Source organism: Triplophysa rosa, linkage group LG7 (assembly GCF_024868665.1).
Source record: "Triplophysa rosa linkage group LG7, Trosa_1v2, whole genome shotgun sequence".
Classification (NCBI taxonomy): Eukaryota; Metazoa; Chordata; class Actinopteri; order Cypriniformes; family Nemacheilidae; genus Triplophysa; species Triplophysa rosa.
In genome coordinates this window covers 27,371,287-27,391,030 of record NC_079896.1, presented here as the reverse complement: position 1 = coordinate 27,391,030, position 19,744 = coordinate 27,371,287, and the positions used below count along the sequence as shown (strand labels likewise).

Below are 19,744 nucleotides of genomic sequence, written 5' to 3'. Positions count from 1 at the left end.
ATTCTATCTATACAGTCGTTTACTTTGAACAGTCTCTTCTTCATGTGTACCCTGTATTGCATATATATAGAATTACATTTGCATTGCTCGCTGCTTCTCATAACTCATAACTTTGCAATCTAAAACGTTTTCTCACACATATAGTTATAGGCCTATATCTTTCCTGTGGCTCAGTGGTGGCGCTAACAACGCTAAGGGCATGGATTCGAACCCAGGGAATTGCACATACTAAGAAACAATGTATATTATAATGCAATGTAAGTCGCTTTGGATAAATGCGTAAATGTAAATGTGTTCTCTTGTTAAGTGATGACGTGAGGAATACCGTTTCCGGGTCCAAGCCTTATCATTATAAGCATATTCATTTCAAGCGGGGCTACAGCTTAAACTGTTTATGAGCACTGTTTACTCATATTGCATATTTAAGCGAAATGTATTAACTAAAGTATACACTAGTCACCAGGCTCACGGCATATCCGACATCAATGTTTGAATAAATTATGAATAATAAATCGCTGACTGGCCATGTGGGATTTTGTTATGAAGATAAAGGTTAGGATCGCCTTTTCTCGTCAGTTTTACAGCTCTCCATGAGTGTATTTTAGCATTTTTTGTTCTTTGACGTTTCTTGAAACAGTATATGACCTTCCATATATGGTGGTGCGTGACGTCAGGCTTAATAAGCCCATATGCACTTCTGGTTAGATGACAGCTGCATTTCATTGGACCTGTAATCTGCACAAGGACAATATATGTAATAAAAGTCACATTTATATTGAGCTATTAATTAACATTGGTTGTTTGTCACTGAATTTGTGACTATAAAGGGCTTTTCACAATTTTTCATTGTTGTACAGCAATAAATACATATCAAGACAGTCATGGGGGGTGATTATGAAATATACAGAACACACAGCTGATGTTTTGTTTTTGTTTCACACTGTCGAGACAAATCAAGTCAGTTTTATTCATATATCACTTTATACACTACAGATTGTTTCAAAGCAGCTTTACAGTAAAGTTGATGATTTGGTTATATCTGATACCCTGTGACGCAGGGCAGATTCTGAGAGATAATTCATTTCTGACATTGATCTGGTCAATCCAGTCAGTCGAGTAAGACTTCAGTACACCCACTCTTTTATTACTTACACACGGTAATGAAGTTGACTGGCATGTACATCAGTCAATTTTCATTGTCGCTCATCTAGAGAAGCTTTGAGTTATTTCAAAGACATCCATATATAAATAAGCGTTTTTCATTTGCCTAGCTTTAGTTGCGATGCAAAAGAATTGGGATTATCGGCTTTTCATTTTGTCTTTCACATCAGGAGGCAGAAGGTCGATCAGACTTTCCTCCACAATAAGAGCAGTGAGTTTCAGTGAGGCACAGTCAGCGATCTCAGCGGGCAAAGACTCCATCCTGTTGCCCTTCAGCTCCAACCTCACCAGCTGAGCGAGATTCCCAACCCGTGGAGACAGGGCAGAAATGCTGTTATTCCCCAGCGCTAGAACCTTCAGCCTCTTACAGGAGAAGAGCTCTTCCGGGAGAAACTCGAGGGCGTTAAAGGCGACAGACAGATGCTGCAGAGACTGCAGGACGCTGATCTCTGATGGCAGGGACATCAGCTGGTTGTGTGAAAGGTCCAGATGTCGGAGTCTGGTGCAATAGCAGAGGCGAGGGGGAAGTCGGCGGATCTTATTCCAGCTGAAATCCAGCGTCTCCAGCGTGACTAGTTTGCTGATGTGCTCAGGGATGTAAGAAATGTGGTTGTACCAGAGTCTGAGAGCAGTCAGACGGCGACAGTGCTGCAGACTCAGGATTTCTTCTACGGTGGCGAGCCTGTTCTCTCTAAGGTCCAGTTCTTGGAGGTGGGCAAGGCTGAACACCGCGCTGGGGATTCGCTCCAGCATACAGTTCGTCAGCTCCAGAGCAGCAAGGTTAACCAACTTCTTTAGACTACTGACAACCTGAAGCCTGGTTCCCTCATTCTGGACACACAGCCGCAACAGCTGGCTGGAAACGTCTACGACACTGGGAGGAATCTTGCTCAGACGACTACGGAATGTCAGCACGCGAAGATTTTTGAGCTCGCGCAAAGTGTCCAAGGTCGGAGCGCGAGAGAGCTCGCTGTTTAAGGGGCCACTCAGGTGAAGCTCTTCCAGGTTCTGTAGGGTGTACATCCACAATGGCACTTGGTCTTGACTATCAAAGGTTAGACGCAGCACTTTCAGGTTCTCGCGCAGGTGATTGAGGGCGGCTAGCTGGAGTTTTGCGGCGGTGTGGATACACGACAGCTCCTGTAGGCCTGTAAGCTGTGTCACGTTGCCGGGGATGGTGACGTTGCCAATCAGTTCCAGTGTAAGTGCTTCTACTTCCGCAAGTTCAAAGACGGTGTCCGGTAATCCTGGCAGCATGAACACATGGAGTTCCATTCGCTCGCTTGCGTTGCGTGACAAACGAGTGCGGAGTTTCTCCGTCGTCCACTCGTGATTCAGGTTCACCTGCCTCAGCCTGCTCTCGCTCACCTCAGAGAGGAAGGCTGAGAAGCGTTTGGAGTAAAGGGCATCATACTGGTCGCTGAGGTGAAGAAGAAACGCAAAATCATTTTTAACATCTGGGATGTCATTGATTCCCGACTCCAAGCGAACCGCCTCGAACGAGTATTCTTTCAACGGGCGATGAAACAGCCAATAAAGCGAGTAGATACACAACGTTCCATACACCCCCACGAAGCATATATAGGTATATGCTAACTTGGAGAACAGATGTGCTTTATTATAGATGCAGCAGAAAGACTCAAACCCCGTCAGATCCCGAGGCACCGAGCAAATCACAATGACCTGGATGTTGGGAACCAACATCACACTATAAACAATGATGAGAACAAATTTGAAGACTTTCAGCACGGTCTGTAGCACGTACATGAAGTAAAGAAGATCCGCCTCCTCCACATGCGTTCGAAACTTCCTAACCTTTTCGAACAGGGCCTTGGCCTGCTCGCCCTCTTTTTTATCCAACAGTGACCCAGCCGGCTTCAGTTCTGCTGTTTTCTCATCCGACTTGACAGAAGATTGGATCAGAGCAACCGCATCGTCGTCGTCATCTGCCGCACATTTCGTCAATGTGTTCTTTCTCCACGTCACTATTCTCTCTTCCCTTCTTTCTTCGGAGACTTCACTGATGGCCCTCGTGGTCCACGGCGAGTCGAAGCATTTGCCCAGTATGTTTACGAACAGCTCGATCTTGGACGACGTCCCTGGGAACTTGAACCAGAAACTGCTGGCCACCATGAAGATCACGCTGTGGATTACCACCAGGTAAGGGAAGTACTTGCCATACCAGTGAACGAAACGCTCGTAACAGAAGTGATTGACGAACTCGTACTGATGGATGTCGAGGCCGTTCTTTCTGCCGAACACCTCAATGACGTTTGGGCTCAGAGTTTTGGTGATGGCGAAATCCCACACACTCTCATTGTCCTTTTGCTCTCGTAGGTGACTGCAGTCCACGTCTCCTCTGGAAAGATCCGTGACTCGGTCAGGCAGGCAGGAAATCTTTTCTTGTGTCAGCTGAGGAGAGATGAACATCGAGTTTCATCACTGGATATTATAACAACAACTACTAAACATCTGCATATGTCTGAGAGCAACAGATTGGTGCACAAGTGAAGAAATAATAAAGGACTCTACAGAAGCCTAATGAAAAGAACACAGATGAGCTTGTTCATGTAAACAAGTTTTTAAAGATAGATTCAAGATTTTATTTGTCACATACACAGTTATTTAGAGAATATACAACCAGCAGTGAAATGTAGGTCAGGTCAGCTACAAAGACAGTGCAGTTATTATAAAATACAAACACAAAAGAAGAATATAAATAATATAAAGATAAAGGTACTGTATAATATAGTCTATGATAGAAGTGAACTGTAAATATTTGCAAGAGAATGTGCAAACAGATAGTAACTCAAGGTGGTGACTTAGCAGTAACAAAAAAAGAGCAGTCAGTGCTGTGTGCAAGCAGCAATGTCACTATATTGGATGTTGAATGTTCTTAAGAGAGCAACGAGTGAGGTCAAATGATGTTAAGAGACGGAGTTTAGGAGCCTGATGGCCTGGGGAGAAAGGCTTCTCTTAAGTCTCTCTGTTTTGGCCATCAGGCTACGGAAGCGCTTGCCAGATGGCAGCCGGGTAAAAAGACAGTTACCAGGGTGGTTGACGTGATATAATACTAAAGCAGTACAATGAGTTCCAAACATTCACTTTCATTCTCATGAACTCAAAAACAGAACAATGGTGTAATGCTCAAAACAATGTGAAATGTAGAAACTCTTCATCTTTTAGCCACGTTAAAGTCTCCAAACGTTATGCACATTTTGTATGGAAATATAGCTGGATTTTCTGCATCTATGGTTTAAAATATAAAACATGTCCCCAGGTAGAGTCCCCCAGTGAATCTTGGCCATGTTCACCACTGATTTTATGGAATTACCCAAAGGTTTGAATCAGAACGCCTGGTTTACCTGAGAAAACAAAAGACACGTAAAAGGGAACTGATGTCTATTTGGATCAGTACCTGAACCGTACAGCCGAACACTCCGATCATGAGCATTGCGATGGCCATATACTCAGACAGGACATCCCACCAGGGCTTCAGGACTCTGAACTGTGGGTTCTGATCTGATGTGATGCTGCGAAACTCATTCACAGGAATCATATTCACTCCTGATTCACACAGAAATGAAAGACGGGTTGTTCAAGGAATCATGGAAACACTGGACCAATAAGACAGACACTAGAAAGCAGTTCAAACCAAGTCGCACTATAATGTGAGCACTTTAATGGTCTTACTAATATTCACTTTCTAATAGTTTCATAATAATAGCTAAAGGCTGCTAGAAATTTATACAAAAAAATGAAACGATAGTCAGTGTTCGCATTCAGTTCTTATAACGCTTCTTGTCATGTACATTCACTAACACAACTGATATTTAAACCCGAAACTGAACATGTGACACAATGAAGATGAATTCGTTTCACGAGCACTAACTTACCTGAGGAGACAGTAATCCGTGTTCAGTTTCACTCTGTGCTGTCAGACGTTTGGACGATAAAATCATAAAGAGATCTAAATGAAATGATATAACGTTACGCACGTGCGCTGGCAGATCGATGAGCGTCAGTTTTGTTGATTTTCCATCTTCAACACACACGTGTCAATGTGAATGAATTAGAGTTTGCCCTGAGTGAATATAATTCAGTGTTTCAGCTGAACTTTTACTTCAGGCTTTGAGGGCGGCCGAACAAGCGCCTCCCATAATAAAACTTTCAGCAAGAGAACAAAATGAGTCAGAGATGAGAGACAGTCTGTCAAGAGCAACCATTATTAGACTGTAGCCGCCACATAAACATCATTAACCAACCCGACAACAAATTCATATTCAAAATTAATTTTCCACATTTAAAGTCTGATGTGAAATGTGCAGCGCGCGCGCGAACACTACCCCGTGTGTGTGTGTTAGTATACTTTACACGCGCACGTGCACACACGCTCGGTAACAGTTAAGCTTTACTATGAAGCTTTATAAACTTGTTGTGAAGAGGAACTGTTGCGCAATGACGTCTGAATTAACATTTAGTCAATATAAATAAATGTATAAATCGATATATGTATAATGTATAAGTCAATATAAACGTCATAAATTGTTTGTGAATAGTTTGGTTTTGGCGACTCCGTCTGATGACACACGGGAACTACTGAAACATATGCTTTAATATATAATGTTTGTACATGTTGTTCATTGGGGTACAATTGACAATGTACACTTACACTACAATGTATAACGAATCCCTTCCAAACTAAATAAAACAGTTCAGCATGGAGAGGTGCTAACAGTGATCTGAAGCAAAGGGGGAAATATAAATACAAGAAAATGATGTACAAGACTCCACACAAACCCAATGTAGAAATCTCCCTGGGAAAAAGCAGCTTTAATTGGTTGTGCAAATACATTCTTTTCAGGCTGTAAAAATCATCAATGCCTTAAACTGCATTTGTAGCCTGGAATTCACTTTTACTAAAACTGTTGCGTGTAAATGTTCTTGTGGGCTCCAAAGCTCTGAGGTTGATCTCAAATCTGTGCACAACTTACACAAGCTCTTCACCATCAGTCTGAGAAGTCATCTAAATCTTGATATTAAAAAAGCAAATACAAAATCATTTGGGGCTTCAGGCAAACGTCTTCTTGGCCACGCGGAGAAAGCCGATTCTGAAGTCAAAACTTTGTCCGTATTAAAACTCTCAATGAATAAAGTTGTGTTGATTCTGATATACTGGCATGGTGCGCTCGGGGGTCAGATCACTGATGTGGTGGATCGTGGCACTTCATTAAATTTGAGCGTGTGGTCCTCAGAGGGCTCTTCTCGCATGTCCTCCGCTGAATCCACGGGCAAACTCACGAGACATTAAAGATGTGAATATATGTACAGAGAACCTCTGAGGAGCTGTCATGAGTGTGTGAGTGAAGAACACGTCTGTTGTGCGCTAATGACATTAGCTGAGAGAGAGACAAACAGGCACTAGTGTTTCTGACACTGGCTGAGGTCTTTTTGACACGGCTCCATAGTAACAGCCACCCCGACTCCGCTCCTACCAGACGTCATTTTGGTGACCTCTGTCCATGTGTCTGTTTCTGGGTCAAAACACTCCACACTGTCCAGAAAAGTGTTACCATCATAACCACCTACAGACAGACAGACAGACAGAATGAATGAACAAGAGTCTCTTGCAGTTGTTATTATTCAGTGTTTTAAACCTTTAAAACCAGATGTGTCGTCACGTCAAACACGTTTTACTGAGCTGTATTTCTTTTATCTCAACTCTTCAACCGTTTGCGCAATCAATTTGCTTCAGGAAACACGATGCACACGTTACGTTAAGGTGGATTTTTTCTTCTGCGCTGGGCTGGACCTACGGCGTAGCATATGCAGAGACACGTACTCTACGCCGTAGCCTGATGCGCACCTCTCCAAAAATGTCATGTAATGCGACGCGGACCGCAAACGCTGTGATTGGTCTGCTTGAACCCCCTCCCTTCAGGTAAAAAAACCTCTGTGATGGCGTCAGGTTTAATCAATTCGTTCAGAAATGCATATGCTGTATCTAAATAAATGATGTGTTCCTCTGTATGTAACAACTCAAGCTGCAAACGTGACTGTTTACTTGCTGCTATCACTGCTAAATGCTTCAGACAGTTTACACCAGTAGTTCTCAAACTGGGGGCCCCGAGATGGATCCAGGGGAGCCACAGATTTTGTGGCATTTTATGAAATATAGAAATTGGTCATAGATTTTATGCAATCGAACATCAGAAAAATAAGACCACCAGACAAAAGAATTGATGTTTCAGCATTGTATAACCGAATATGTTTTTGTTTAAATAAAAATGTTACATTTAAGATTATAAGTCTTTATTTGGGGGGCCGCAAAGCGATGCACTCTACACAAAGGGGGCCTTACAACGAAAACGTTTGAGAACCACTGGCTTACACAACCAACCGCTTCTTCTTCGGCTCTTGTCTTGGTTACACAAGCAACACGCCTGTGGACACTGACACCTAGTTGCCTACTTCGTAGGTCAGACGCAGAAGTAAAAATCCAGGGTCCTGGCCAAAGTTCCCTTCTTACTGAATTGGCTGTCTCTCTCCACCTATAGCTGGTGTGTGTTGAGCGCACTGGCGCCAATGTGCTGTGGCTCCCGTCGCATCATCCAATTGGATGCTAAACACTGGTTCGTGGGTATGATTGTAAAGCGATCTGGGTGTACAGGTGTACATAGAGAAGCGATGTATACATGCTTCATTCATTCACCTACTTTTGTTTCAGGTTTTAAAGGGTTAAATGATCCGTACATTCAGACTAGTCCTGAGAGGTGAGAGGTTTATGTTGTGTTTGCATGCGAGTTTGTACCGAGCACATAAATGCGCTGGTGGTGTGTGGTCACGCCGAGAGCACTGCGTCTGTGTCTCATGGATGCTGTGAAACTCCAGCTGTCTGTTTCCACGTCATATCGCTCCACTGTGTTCAGCTGATTCGTCCCGTCGTACCCGCCCATCACGTATATGTAGTTCCCCAGAGCGCACACACCTGAACACAAACAGATCACATGACTCACCGCAGCTGAATGTTGCAGGTTTTAAATGAGTAAATGAACAAAAGAACAGATTTCTTTGTTCAGTAACTTCCTGCTGTAAAATAAAACAAAGAGTGAAAAGTGGCTGTGGATTAATGATCAACATCTGCTCACTGATGTTTAACTTTTTCCTCCTCTAACAGAAATAAAAATAACAAACCCACTCGACCTTCTGCTGAGAAACACAAATGTGATTATCACAAGACAAACTCTTAAAGCAATTATGGCGCATGTCAATAACTTTAATTGATACCGGTTATTGCACGTTAAAGTCATGGGCTGCGTCCGAAATCGAGTATGCAAAAAACAGTCGGCGAGAAATACCCGGATGGTCTACTACTTCCGCCGAGATTGGTGAGTGTGGATCGGATGGAAACTTCTCTATCCCATGATGCCACGGGAGATGAGCAACGGTCAAATTTCAAAAGTAAATCAAATAAATATAGCAGAAAACTACGGCGGACGTCCGTTTTTATTGTAAGTGCCAATAAATGAATTTCTCGTGACTAAATGACGTTTTTATAGATGCTCACATGTAGGTTGTTGTTAGTACGTCATAGGTCAAAGAGCATACGGGTCACATGACCATAAAACATGGCAGACGCAGTGTGTCCCAAATGTTTTAACGGCCAATAGGTGGCTACTTATTTAAATTCAGTACGTACTGTCACAGTATGCCATTTCCCACGCAGCCATGGTGTACTGCCATATTTGATTTGATTAGAGCGGTTTATTTCACCTTTGTCACGAGTGTTATCTTTTAGCGTTAGCGTTCTCTTTCCTGATCTAAACCCTATAGAACATGAGCGGAGAGAACTGAAGAGGAGAAGCGCCAACATGAAGCTGGAAATCTGAAGGGTCGGGGTGATTCCGAATAAAGTAATTGTCTCTGATCTCTTGTCAGATGTTCTCTAAACTCATCACAAGCCTCAGAGCTGTTATCTTGGTGAAAAGAGAAGAAGGATGCAAAAAGTTTTAAACAAAAGGATTAGATTGTAGATCTATTTTCAGCCTTCCTTGATCCAATTTACCAAGGGTGTGAATCAATTTGAGCACAACTGTATATATCATATATAAATATGGGATAACATGACGGTGAGTAAATTCATTTGTGTGAAGTCTGTTCTGAGACATCAGAAACCTCTGACCTGCTCCGCTGCGGACCGTATTCATGGACGCTACGCCTCTCCATTCGTCTCTGTCGGGATTGTAGCATTCGGCCGAGCTCAGCCGGTGAGTCCCATCGAAACCACCCACTGCATATAGCAGACGATTAATTACGGCCACGCCCACTCCGATACGCCGCGTCAACATGGTTGACACAAGCTGCCAGGAGTCTCTCTCTGGGTCATACCTGAAACACATACGGCAACCACAAAGAAAACGTTACATTCTGACCGACACGAACACATACAAGCAAACAAACTCAGTCTTTAATCTGTGGGACGTGACACACACAGGGAAGTGTCTAATTGTAATTTCAGTGTCTATTTATAGCAGGTTTCTGTTCCTCCTCGAACACAATAACACTTCTTGACGAAATGTTTTCTCTGTGATGTTATTGGAGATGAGACTCTGTTGCTGTCACACAATCGGACAAAGGAAGTGACCTCCACTCACCTCTCCATGCTGTTATGATGGACACATCCGTGTGACCCGCCCGCCGCATAGATCATGCCGTCGATGACGCCCACGCCGATGCGGTTGCGTGGGACGCTCATGGGAGCGCAGGGCAGCCAGCAGTTGTTCATGGGATTGTAACAGTCCAGCGCGTTGGAGTCCATGTTCCCGTCCGGAGCGTTATTACGTCCGCCCACCGCGTACAGCAGACCGCTGATGACGCACGCCGCCAGACCGCTGCGAGGCATCTGCAGATCCGCCAGCCGCAGCCAAGCGCCCGTGCAGGGGTTAAACGCCTCCAGGTAGCTAAGCGACTGACGGAAATAGCCGCCGGCCGTGTAGATGAGCTGCGGCACTTTGGGCGTTCGGCACGGAATGACTTTGGTGGGTTTGTGCAGTGTAAGGTCCTGGAAGATCTGCGATAGGTAATCTTTACTCTGAGCGTCCCACTCAAAATGTTCCAGCTGGCGCTGCAGGAAATGCGGTGTCAGCGAGTGGCACCGGACGGCCTGCAGCAAAGCCTGAACATACGGCCGGCGGTTCTCGCGGTCGTACTGAACCCACGCCACGCACGCGTGAAACACCTCTGACTCGCAGCGCACGTTCAGCTCGTCGCGGCTGATCAACGTCACCAGCTGACAGTGAGTCAGGTTGAAGAACTCCTCCTGTGTGGCCACCTGACAGACAGACAGATGTCACTATTTATCCTTCTATATGACCACCATACACACATTACAACACTGTGTGTGTGCGTCAATAAAACAAGACCCATGTATAAATACAGTTTAAAGCATAGCTCTGAGCAGCACTGTTAATATTTCATTCCAACTATATTTCCAGGTTTACTTTTTCCTGCGTTTTCCAGTCAATATTTGCATTTCCCTCCTTATGAACAACAGCTTTCGCTACATCCCTGACTTGTGGTTTCATGGTTTGATTGATTTGAGCAAACATAAACGATGCAAAACACAGACGTTCTGAGTTTGTGAATTCCAATGTAGAAAATCGCTTCCTGCCCTCCATCTGCACTTCAGAAACGCAGGGATGTGACATCATGTGCAAACAACCTATCCTGCATTTACAAGGACCGCCTACTTTATTACCATCCAGTCACAGAAACTCATAAATGAATGTAGAAATACAGGCATAAGTGTGGTATTACACAAATGGTACAAAGTTGATATCTTTGACACAAGTATTTATTTATGCATGAATTTACTTCAGTCAATTCTCATCCTCCATACAGTCGAAATCTACCTGACTAACATAACATGGTCTTCATTCGTCTGCAAATGCAGTGAGATTTTTTAGTTTAAAGTTAACTCCTATAAAAGAAACAAATGTCAGTGAATTTTCATACAATATCTCCAGCCTGCGTGCGTGCGTTAGAGGTCTGCAACCCGACCCGAGCCCGACGGGGCCCGAAAAACTCGCGGGCTTCGGGTTAATGTTTAATGAATAGCCTCGGGTTCGGGTCGGGTTTGTAACTAAAAAAATATATAACATTAGAATATAAACAAAAAAGTTTGCGTGCCGTGGCGTGTATTTGCGTGTTTGCTGCGTTGTGACCACAAAAAAACGAAAGAAAACACACACTTTTCGCATAAACTGTTCTGCGCACGTGCTCCCGCTCTTGTCCTCGTCGTCACGACACAGCAGGTGATGTAAGATGAGTGCGATAAAGCAAAAGATTAGCGATGGAAAACGTATTACAGTTCCAAATGATGCAGGGAAAGCTGCACTCTGGAAGAATGATGATCGTGTCATTACTGTCAAGACCGGCCCGTAGTGTCCTTCCTCAGCATCCCTGCAGGTGACGTTAGCAGCCGCAGCCAGAGGAACTTCAGTGCCGCTGGACTAACTTTTAATCAGAGGAGGACGGCGCTTAAACCAACAGTCTATTCAAAAATGATTTTTGACTTTTACACCCGTTCACCCACAGCAAAGCTTCGTTATTGGTAAGTCTGTGCTATTTCTTATTTTTTCTTGTGTGTTCACTGCTGAGGGGGCCGCCGTGCCTTGATGAAACTGTGTTTGCCTACATGTAGCTATTTGTTTAATTAGCATCGCAAGCAATCATAAAATGCAGCACATTTCAACAAAGCTTGCTGTTAAACGCACTTCGGGTTTGGTCGGGTTAAACAATCTCGGGTACGGGTCGGGTTCGGGCTTTTGTTTAAAGCCCATGCAGACCTCTAGCGTGCGTGTTGCTCACCTGACTGAAGTTCATGTAGATGTATTCTCTGGCCTTCTGATGGAGCTCTGTGCAGCCGATCTGTTCAGCGAAGCTGGCGATGCCGATGGCGTTACTCGGGTCGAGCTGCTGTACGAGGAAATCGCAGCAGGCTTTGACCACACTGTCGATCTGATACATGACAGCACCGTTCATGACGTGAATCACACACTTCTCTCCAACCGAGATGCTCGCCGTGTACGCAAACTCGATAAGCCGTCCCATTACCTGAAAACAGCCATCACATTCATGAACACTAGTGATGTGACACGTTTTTATGGGTTTTGATGTGACGCACGTGATGTACAATAAATGTTCATTTAGATCCACTGATTATCTGCTCGTCTTATCAGCAAAAAAAATTCTCTTTCAGTCCTCTGAATGACAGAACATGAACTTGATGTTTACACTCTGGACAGGGGAAGTCAAGCAAATGCAATGTAAGATTTTGACAGGCAGTGTGCATAAGTTACCTTTGGGTGAATCCCCTCAATGGGCACCACCTCAGTGCCGCACTCCTTCAAGCCGTTGGTGAACATGGCGCGAAACACCGGCGATGACGAGGCCAACACAACCTTATGCGCTACAAAGTCAACAGCCTCCAGATCGTTGTATTTCAGCCTCAGCGTGACGTCGCACAGCTGGCGCTCCAAGCGGAGTTCGTTCATGATGTTGAAGGCGGCCGCCGTGTGGCTCTCCAGGGTGTAGCTGAACACACGGTGCCCGTTTCGTGCCGACGGAGTGACCTCCGCCTTGCATTCTGTCATACCGGACGCCGCGTACATCCTCACCGGCTGCGGTCCAGCGTGCGCATCCTCGCTCGCCAGCGCAAACAAACGCAAACGACAGTCGGGCCGACAGAGGGAAGATGCCTGGAGTTGAGCGCAGTCTTCGGTGTGGACCGTCAGCCCTAGAGAGACATGCGGGTCAGACAGGTGACGCTCACAGGCGACAGCTCACGCTCATGCTGACAGCAGACGACAATCACAGTGTCCTGTAGCTTTGGCTCCATGATGTTTCTCCCATGATAATTGTTTGACTTGATAGGAGAACTTGTTTCAGTGGTTCACTGTCACCAGAGTTTATGAGAATGACATGCAGCGGACATCAAGAACGAATCCAACCAGTCTTTCGCTCACATACTTACACCTTCTGCTCAAGAGAATGAAAACCATCTAGAACATGTGATGTTTTACCTCAGAAAGTTTCCTGGACGACGTCACATTCAACTACGAAGAAATCCACATACAAAACATGTCACCCCTGTGATGTGACTTGTGAATGACTGACAGATGTCAGACTTCAGCATGACCAGTGAAACCCAGTGGCAGTCTTTTGAAAGTTCCTCTGTGTCCTGACAAATAAACACAATTAAAAAAGATTTGAACATCTGGGCAGATATAGAACAACACAAACTTGTTTCTTCTCATGAAGGACAATAAAAAAACAGCTGATTCAGTATGAATGTCAATTATACACACCAGCAGAAGTGATACATATGACTGACGGTCAATCTATTGTGTGTTAAGGTCTGTCTGTCATTACTTTTGTGAAACACGCAATGTCTTCAGTACACAGCCAAACATGAATCAAGAGTAAAACAAACAACACTTTTTTCAAAACCTGTACAACATCTTCAACCACACACATACACAACTGCCTGAACTCTCAAATCTTTACTAATCATTTGGCACATGTTGTCTTAAATCACCACAGTCGTTAAAACAAATTATTTAGTATCTAAAAGTCTAAAATACTATTCAGTCGTAAACACCGAGAGGCCTGAGATCCCCGGGCTGGAGTTTGGACTGTCCCCGGTCCGCTGCAGCTCTACGCCGGTCACACCGCAACACGAGCGACCGAAGCGTTTACAACCTTTATTTCTGTTCAGAGCGAAGCGACGGTGATCAAAAATGATCAAAACTTTCAAACACACTAGACAACATATGACGTTATATACATACAGTATAATTTAATCAAGACTACCCGACAATGCTTCCTGTTATTACCCAGTTTACTCAGATCACCCAATATTGCTTAAAAGATTCATTAAGTTTATAATGATCTGGTGGACATATGTAAAGAACAAATATATAATCTTCACTGATTTTAGCATACACAGATCACTAAAACCATTTAAACATGTTCAAAAACACATCAAGTGTCACGTATAATTAATGACATAATACATACATATTTATAATAAAATCCACTTACAGGTCATCGGCGGCTGTTTAGAGCGAGAACGCGCGCACGCATGTGTATTTCTCTGTGTGTGTGTGTGTGCGTGTGCGTGTGTGTGTGTTTGTGTTTGTAAAAGCAGAAACTCAGCGTGACTAAGCACAGTGGAGACACGCGCGCCCCGGACCTCCAAGCACGCGCACACACCACAGCAGATGACACATCAATCAATAAAAGATACAATGTAAAAAAAATCCGGTGAAAAGATCAGACATAGCGCGCTGAAGGTGTTGTGTATGCCTGACGTCACGCGCTCGTATAAAACATGACGTCAACATTTTTATAATATACAATACATTATAATGTCCAACAATCTGTATGTCTATATTTATAACAATCATTACAGAATGCGAACACAAGATGTCGCTACAGTCAATAAACCGCTTCATATCCGTCAGCAACAGACCGACAGCTCGCTGATCACGTGACCCGCCGAGATATGCTGTGCGTTTTAGTCTTGTTACGTCAAAACATATCTGTATCTGTAAAATGAGTTAAAAAGTGTACTGTGAATACATGAAGTTGCTTCTTTTCTGTTAGTTGTTTTACGTTTTCTGTATACAGACATCTGGAGATTGAACCCGACAGCCAAACGTCCCTTTACGAAAATGAACCATGTTTTTTTTTTGGTACAAGTGTAGTAACCATGTCTTTTTGGTGCATTGATTACTTGGGGCAAAACCATAATTTTACTACAGTTACCATCGTTTACTATGGTTTTTACAAAAACATGGTTTTCAAATCATGGTTATTTAGTGATAACCATTGTTTTACTACAGTACCCATGTTTTTTTGGTTTTAATGGTAGTAAAACCATGGTCAATCTTCGTAAGGGTCTGTTTTCAGTACTAAACGCTTCGTTTATCACATCTTCATAAACTGTGATTATTCATTACTCATGATTCAACTGTTGTGGCAAATCAACTGTGAGCTGGAGATGTGTTGAGATGTTTATGTAAGAGGGCGATCTGCAGTAGTTACAGTAACAGTACATCTTGATGTTATCACTTTTCTGTGGAAGATTTCAGCTTCAGTTCTGACACATGACTGTGTGTGTGTACAGGTTTAGCTATATTTGCGAGGGCCAAATGTCCTCAGTACCACAGTGAAATACGTGTGAACCCACTTGTGAGGACATTTTACTGGTCCTCACTAAATAAAAAGGCTCATAATTTGCTCAAATAGTGTTTTTCTTTAAATGTAATAGAGTGCACATGTTTGTGTGATTATTAGGTTAAGGGTCAGGGTTAGGGATAGGGGATAGAATATATCATAAGCCTGATATAAAATCAATGGAAGTCTATGTAATGTCCTCACTAGTATACTCAAACAAACCTGCCGTGTGTGTGTGTGTGTGTGTGTGTGTGTGTGCGTGCGTGCTGTGCGTGTGTGTGTGTGTGTGTGTGTGAGAGAGAGAGATGCACGCGTGTCCGTCTTCTATTCATGTGTTTGTGAGTGCAGCTTGTGGTTACGTGTGTATGTCTCTGTGTGTTGTGCATCTGTGTGTGTTTATGGTAAATACAGGGGTGCTGAGCTGATTTGTGTTTCCATGTTAGTGTGCAAGTAGAGCAGAACCCTCTGCAGACGCCACAGATCTCTGCCCACACCCAACCTACATATAACACCGTCACCATGTGTCATCCACTGCAGTTACCACAAAACTTCTCACAATGCTGGACCACTTTTACACAACTATATGAACACATAAATGATCAACAAACAATGATTGCTCTGTTCCAAAATAGAAAGTATAATTTGTTAAGAAGGATTCCAGTCCTGCTAATAATATTTAAAAATAATAATATCCCTAAATTAAATAATATACTTCAATTGAATAATTTACAATTTGTGACAATCCAGCACAGCATTTATTTCAGTTTAGTTTCATCATTGCATAGAGACAAAAGTTCAATAATACCATGTATCTTACGTAAAACCACATACTGTCTTTATTTTTTATCCCTCAAGTACTACTATTATCATTATTAATGATTATTGTTTTTTATTATGATATGTGTAAAGCTGCTGTGCAACAATTAAAATTGTGAAACGCGCAAAATAAATACAATTATTTTGAATTGATTTGAATTGAAAAGAGACAGCGACTGCGCACATATTTTCTGAAAAAGTTGAGCGCAGTGATTTTTATTATTGTTTGTTAACATGACTGTGAGAAACAGCTTGTTTGTGTGGTGTGTGCGCAGGATACACATGATCTCAGTTATTAAAAATATATTTAATATAAAAGCAAATAGCATAATTTATTAAACATCAAGCATTAGAAATGTTTCTCAGTGAAAACAACATGCAAACACAAAGTGCAAAGTGTTTTTGTGTTACTGTAAATAAGCATCGACATTCAATCACATGAATTGTTTCTTGTTGCAAAGTGAAACATTTCTAGTGGTTTTCTTCTTGCACTTTTATCTGTGAAGGGTTTTTATATATTTTACAGTCACGAGTCGACACACATCAGATAACCGGCCCGTCTGATCTACTGATGCCGGCTGCACTCATGTCTAGATCGCTGCAGCTTCAAACTGATACTGTCTGATGAGCTGATAGTGTGTGTGTGTGTGTGTGTGTGTGTGAGTGTGTGCGTGCGTGTGTGTGTGTGTGTGTGTGCATGTTTGTGTGTGTGTAAATGTAATATATTCACAATTCAGCACTTAAACACCACTGAGGGTCTTTATAATGACATGACACAGATGAACACATTCAAACTTTCACAACCTTCTGTCTGCTGCAGAACACAAAGGAGGTATTTCAGATATTATTTTATATACATATATATTTCTTAAAATATCTTCTTTTGTGTTCCACTAAAGATAGAGTCACATACAGGTTTCCAGCCACATGAGGGAAATAAATGATGACCGAATCTTGGGCCTTTAAAGCTACAGTCCCAATTCGGACATCACAAGGTGTCTCTCGATCTTCCCCCAGATGACGTGCTCTCATGTCATGGTGTGAGAAGAGTTTCTCCTTCAGGCCGCATGACAGTCACGTGTGAAAGGAAATATAAAACGTTCAGGATACGACTGACACTCTGAGCTTTGGGTAGATGGGTTTAACGTGTACGGTGGTGGCGTTGCCCGATGAAATGGATGTCTCCATCCCGCGGGGGTTCGCTTCCATCTTGGTGAAGCTGCACTGCGGGAAGGCGGCAGCGATCTTCCTCATGCGCCCCTCTCTGGTCATCAGACAGCGCTGGAAGAGCAGCTTCACTATGGCCCTCCGCATGTCTCTGCTGGTCAGCGTGTAAATCACAGGGTTAATCAGCGAATTAATCATGGCCACGCCCAGGAAATAATCGGCCTTGAAGAGAACGGGACACGACTTGACGGGACACACGAAGTCCAGCAGCAGGAGCACAAAAAGAGGCATCCAGCACAGTATGAAGACGCCCACCACGACCGTGACCGTCTTCAACAACACCATGTACTTCTGCGAGCGCCGCGAGAAGCCTTTGTGCTGGTTGCGGGCCGGATTCTGCGTGTTGGACTTCACGAAGTGAAAGATCCGTCCGTAAAGAAGGACGATGGCCAACAGAACCGTCATGAACATGAACACGCAGAAGAAGATGTAGCTTTTGGCATAGAGCGGCAGCACGGTCGAGCACCAGCTCAAGCATCTCAGACAGTTCCAGCCCAAGACGGGCAGGACGCCGAGCAACAGCGACAGAGCCCAGCTCGCCACAATCAGAGCCAAAATGCGGTTGCACTTGGTGCGCCGGTGAGTCTTCATGTTGAGTATGGTGGCGTAGCGCTCCACGGCGATGGCCAGCAGGCTGATGACGGATGCCGCCAGCGTGAAGAACACGCCCCCCTCCCGCAGGAACCAGAGCAACGGCGTCAGCGTCAGCGTGTTTCGGCCCGACAGCACGATGTTCAGCATGTAGGTGAATCCGGCCAGCAGGTCTGACAGCGTCAGGTTCCCCAGCAGATAGTACATGGGCATGTGGAACTTCTTGTTTCTCCAGATGGCCACGAGAACGACGCAGTTCTCCACCACGATGAGGAGGCAGATGAAGAGAAAGCAAATGTTTCCCGGTTTGAGTCCGTCCATGTATCGGTCCTCATCCAGTTTGCCCGTGTAGTTATAGTGAAGCTGGAGAACTGAGTTGCTCTGGTAGGATGCCGCCTTGCTGGAGGTAGAAGCGTTAAATGCCTCCATGGTTTTCTTCCTGTCAATGCTTTTTCTTGACGCTATGATCGCCGGCACGTCATAGTTCAGGACGGTTGGGAACGGTAGGGAAGCTGCTCATGTCTTGTAGATATCTGAGGAAACTAGAGCAGATGCTTCCAGGTGGCGGTGAATTTGAGCAAAGCTGTGTCGTTTGTCTCCATCCGTCGAGTCTTAAAACCCTTAAAAACAGAGCAGCACAAAAACACCATCATGGGTTTCTCAATAAAGCGAGTGGAACATCAGCTGGCTGCGGCGTGTGGTTCCTGATTTCAATTGCGTGGTCCGACAACCTTTTCACTTTGACTAACAGGAAAACATCTGAATAACTTCATGACCGGTGGTCTGCTTCACTTTCGTGATGTTCAGTAAAATGAAACAAATCATACTTCTTAATCTGCTGCTCTGAAAAGCTTCTGCTTCAGCTCTATCGTCTTACATTTCACTCAAGTTCACCAAATAAAGTCAAAACAGAAGAGTCTTGTCATAAAGTGCTGTTATCAAGTTAAAAGATCCTCCACTGCTCTTGATTTATATTGAAATAATACATGAGTCAGATCGTATATATAAAGATCTTGTCATTATGCGTGAGCTGATTCAAATGAAATACAGCGAAGAGAAACCATTTAAATGTCTTACCACCTGCAGATCTGCTGTAGCGTCAGTGGAAGAACTGAACCCGACTCAACATGAAACTACCACAGAGCTGCTGGAAACCACTCACTTTACAGAGAACACTGCCTCACACACGCCCCCTCTCTCTCTGTGGCTCGGATAGTTTAGTGAGTTTTGTGTTGTTTTAGATGATGTGGTTTTGTGAGCTGAGGTGAACAAGACAGTGTTGTGCCTCAGGGAGTCCTGTAACTGTTCCTGACGCTCTGTTCACACACCTGCGCATCTCATAAGAAACCCATCTGACGTGTCATGAACGTGCCAGCAAGATTATCACAGATATCAGACGTGAGAGACCGCAGAAGCTTCAACTGAAAGTTTGATGTCAAATAAACATGACATACGTGTTTGCTTTATGGATTAAGTTAACCAGACGTGCGTTACAGTTCAAACACTTCACCACATCTACAGTATAGTACTGTGTATTACCAGTTTTTCAAATTGCTTACACACAATTTTTGAAACTATGGCTCCATTTCTCAAAACCCTACACACAATACCACCAAACTGCAAAATGTCACACCATCTTGCAAAAGCAAACACGTCATTAAAAACTATTTTAACTCTTCTAAATTTTGTTTTTGCGTAGCACACAAAC

General features: G+C 43.8%; 3 protein-coding genes across 5 annotated transcripts; all 3 read right to left on the bottom strand.

Moving 5' to 3' along the window:
• Window positions 1–854: 854 nt before the first annotated feature.
• Window positions 855–5,291, bottom strand: si:zfos-323e3.4 (volume-regulated anion channel subunit LRRC8E). 2 transcript variants are annotated; one of them, XM_057338209.1, is made up of 3 exons: window positions 5,058–5,291; window positions 4,580–4,728; window positions 855–3,573 (listed from the first exon to the last, which is right to left on the bottom strand). In XM_057338209.1, exons 2-3 carry the CDS (start codon window positions 4,718–4,720, stop codon window positions 1,300–1,302), a joined length of 2,415 nt encoding a protein of 804 aa, XP_057194192.1. In that variant the 5' UTR covers window positions 4,721–4,728; window positions 5,058–5,291; the 3' UTR covers window positions 855–1,299. The 2 variants fall into 2 exon arrangements, with proteins under 2 accessions (XP_057194192.1, XP_057194193.1); XM_057338210.1 differs by having other exon boundaries at window positions 5,160–5,291.
• A 676-nt stretch (window positions 5,292–5,967) lies between these two features.
• On the bottom strand, window positions 5,968–14,443 carry keap1b (kelch-like ECH-associated protein 1b). The gene is made up of 8 exons (XM_057337981.1): window positions 14,266–14,443; window positions 13,245–13,402; window positions 12,522–12,958; window positions 12,031–12,276; window positions 9,816–10,492; window positions 9,344–9,549; window positions 7,973–8,149; window positions 5,968–6,746 (listed from the first exon to the last, which is right to left on the bottom strand). The coding sequence occupies exons 3-8, from the start codon at window positions 12,831–12,833 to the stop codon at window positions 6,583–6,585; spliced, it is 1,782 nt and encodes a 593-aa protein (XP_057193964.1). The 5' UTR covers window positions 12,834–12,958; window positions 13,245–13,402; window positions 14,266–14,443; the 3' UTR covers window positions 5,968–6,582.
• A 1,593-nt stretch (window positions 14,444–16,036) lies between these two features.
• s1pr5b (sphingosine-1-phosphate receptor 5b) lies at window positions 16,037–19,540 on the bottom strand. 2 transcript variants are annotated; one of them, XM_057337982.1, is made up of 2 exons: window positions 19,114–19,540; window positions 16,037–18,656 (listed from the first exon to the last, which is right to left on the bottom strand). In XM_057337982.1, the coding sequence occupies exon 2, from the start codon at window positions 18,463–18,465 to the stop codon at window positions 17,320–17,322; it is 1,146 nt and encodes a 381-aa protein (XP_057193965.1). In that variant the 5' UTR covers window positions 18,466–18,656; window positions 19,114–19,540; the 3' UTR covers window positions 16,037–17,319. The 2 variants fall into 2 exon arrangements, with proteins under 2 accessions (XP_057193965.1, XP_057193966.1); XM_057337983.1 differs by having other exon boundaries at window positions 19,117–19,540.
• Between the last annotated feature and the right edge of the window lie 204 nt (window positions 19,541–19,744).

Excerpts from the sequence above, each read along its gene's own strand:
- si:zfos-323e3.4 (XM_057338209.1), bottom strand. The coding sequence starts at position 4,720 with ATGATTCCTGTGAATGAGTTTCGCAGCATCACATCAGATCAGAACCCA. Across the intron at positions 3,574-4,579 it reads TGTTCGGCTGTACGGTTCAG|CTGACACAAGAAAAGATTTC; the intron begins GTACTGATCCAA and ends ATCTCTCCTCAG.
- keap1b (XM_057337981.1), bottom strand. The coding sequence starts at position 12,833 with ATGTACGCGGCGTCCGGTATGACAGAATGCAAGGCGGAGGTCACTCCG. Across the intron at positions 12,277-12,521 it reads TTGAGGGGATTCACCCAAAG|GTAATGGGACGGCTTATCGA; the intron begins GTAACTTATGCA and ends GGCTGTTTTCAG. Across the intron at positions 8,150-9,343 it reads TACGGTCCGCAGCGGAGCAG|GTGTGTGCGCTCTGGGGAAC; the intron begins GTCAGAGGTTTC and ends GTTTGTGTTCAG.
- s1pr5b (XM_057337982.1), bottom strand. The coding sequence starts at position 18,465 with ATGGAGGCATTTAACGCTTCTACCTCCAGCAAGGCGGCATCCTACCAG.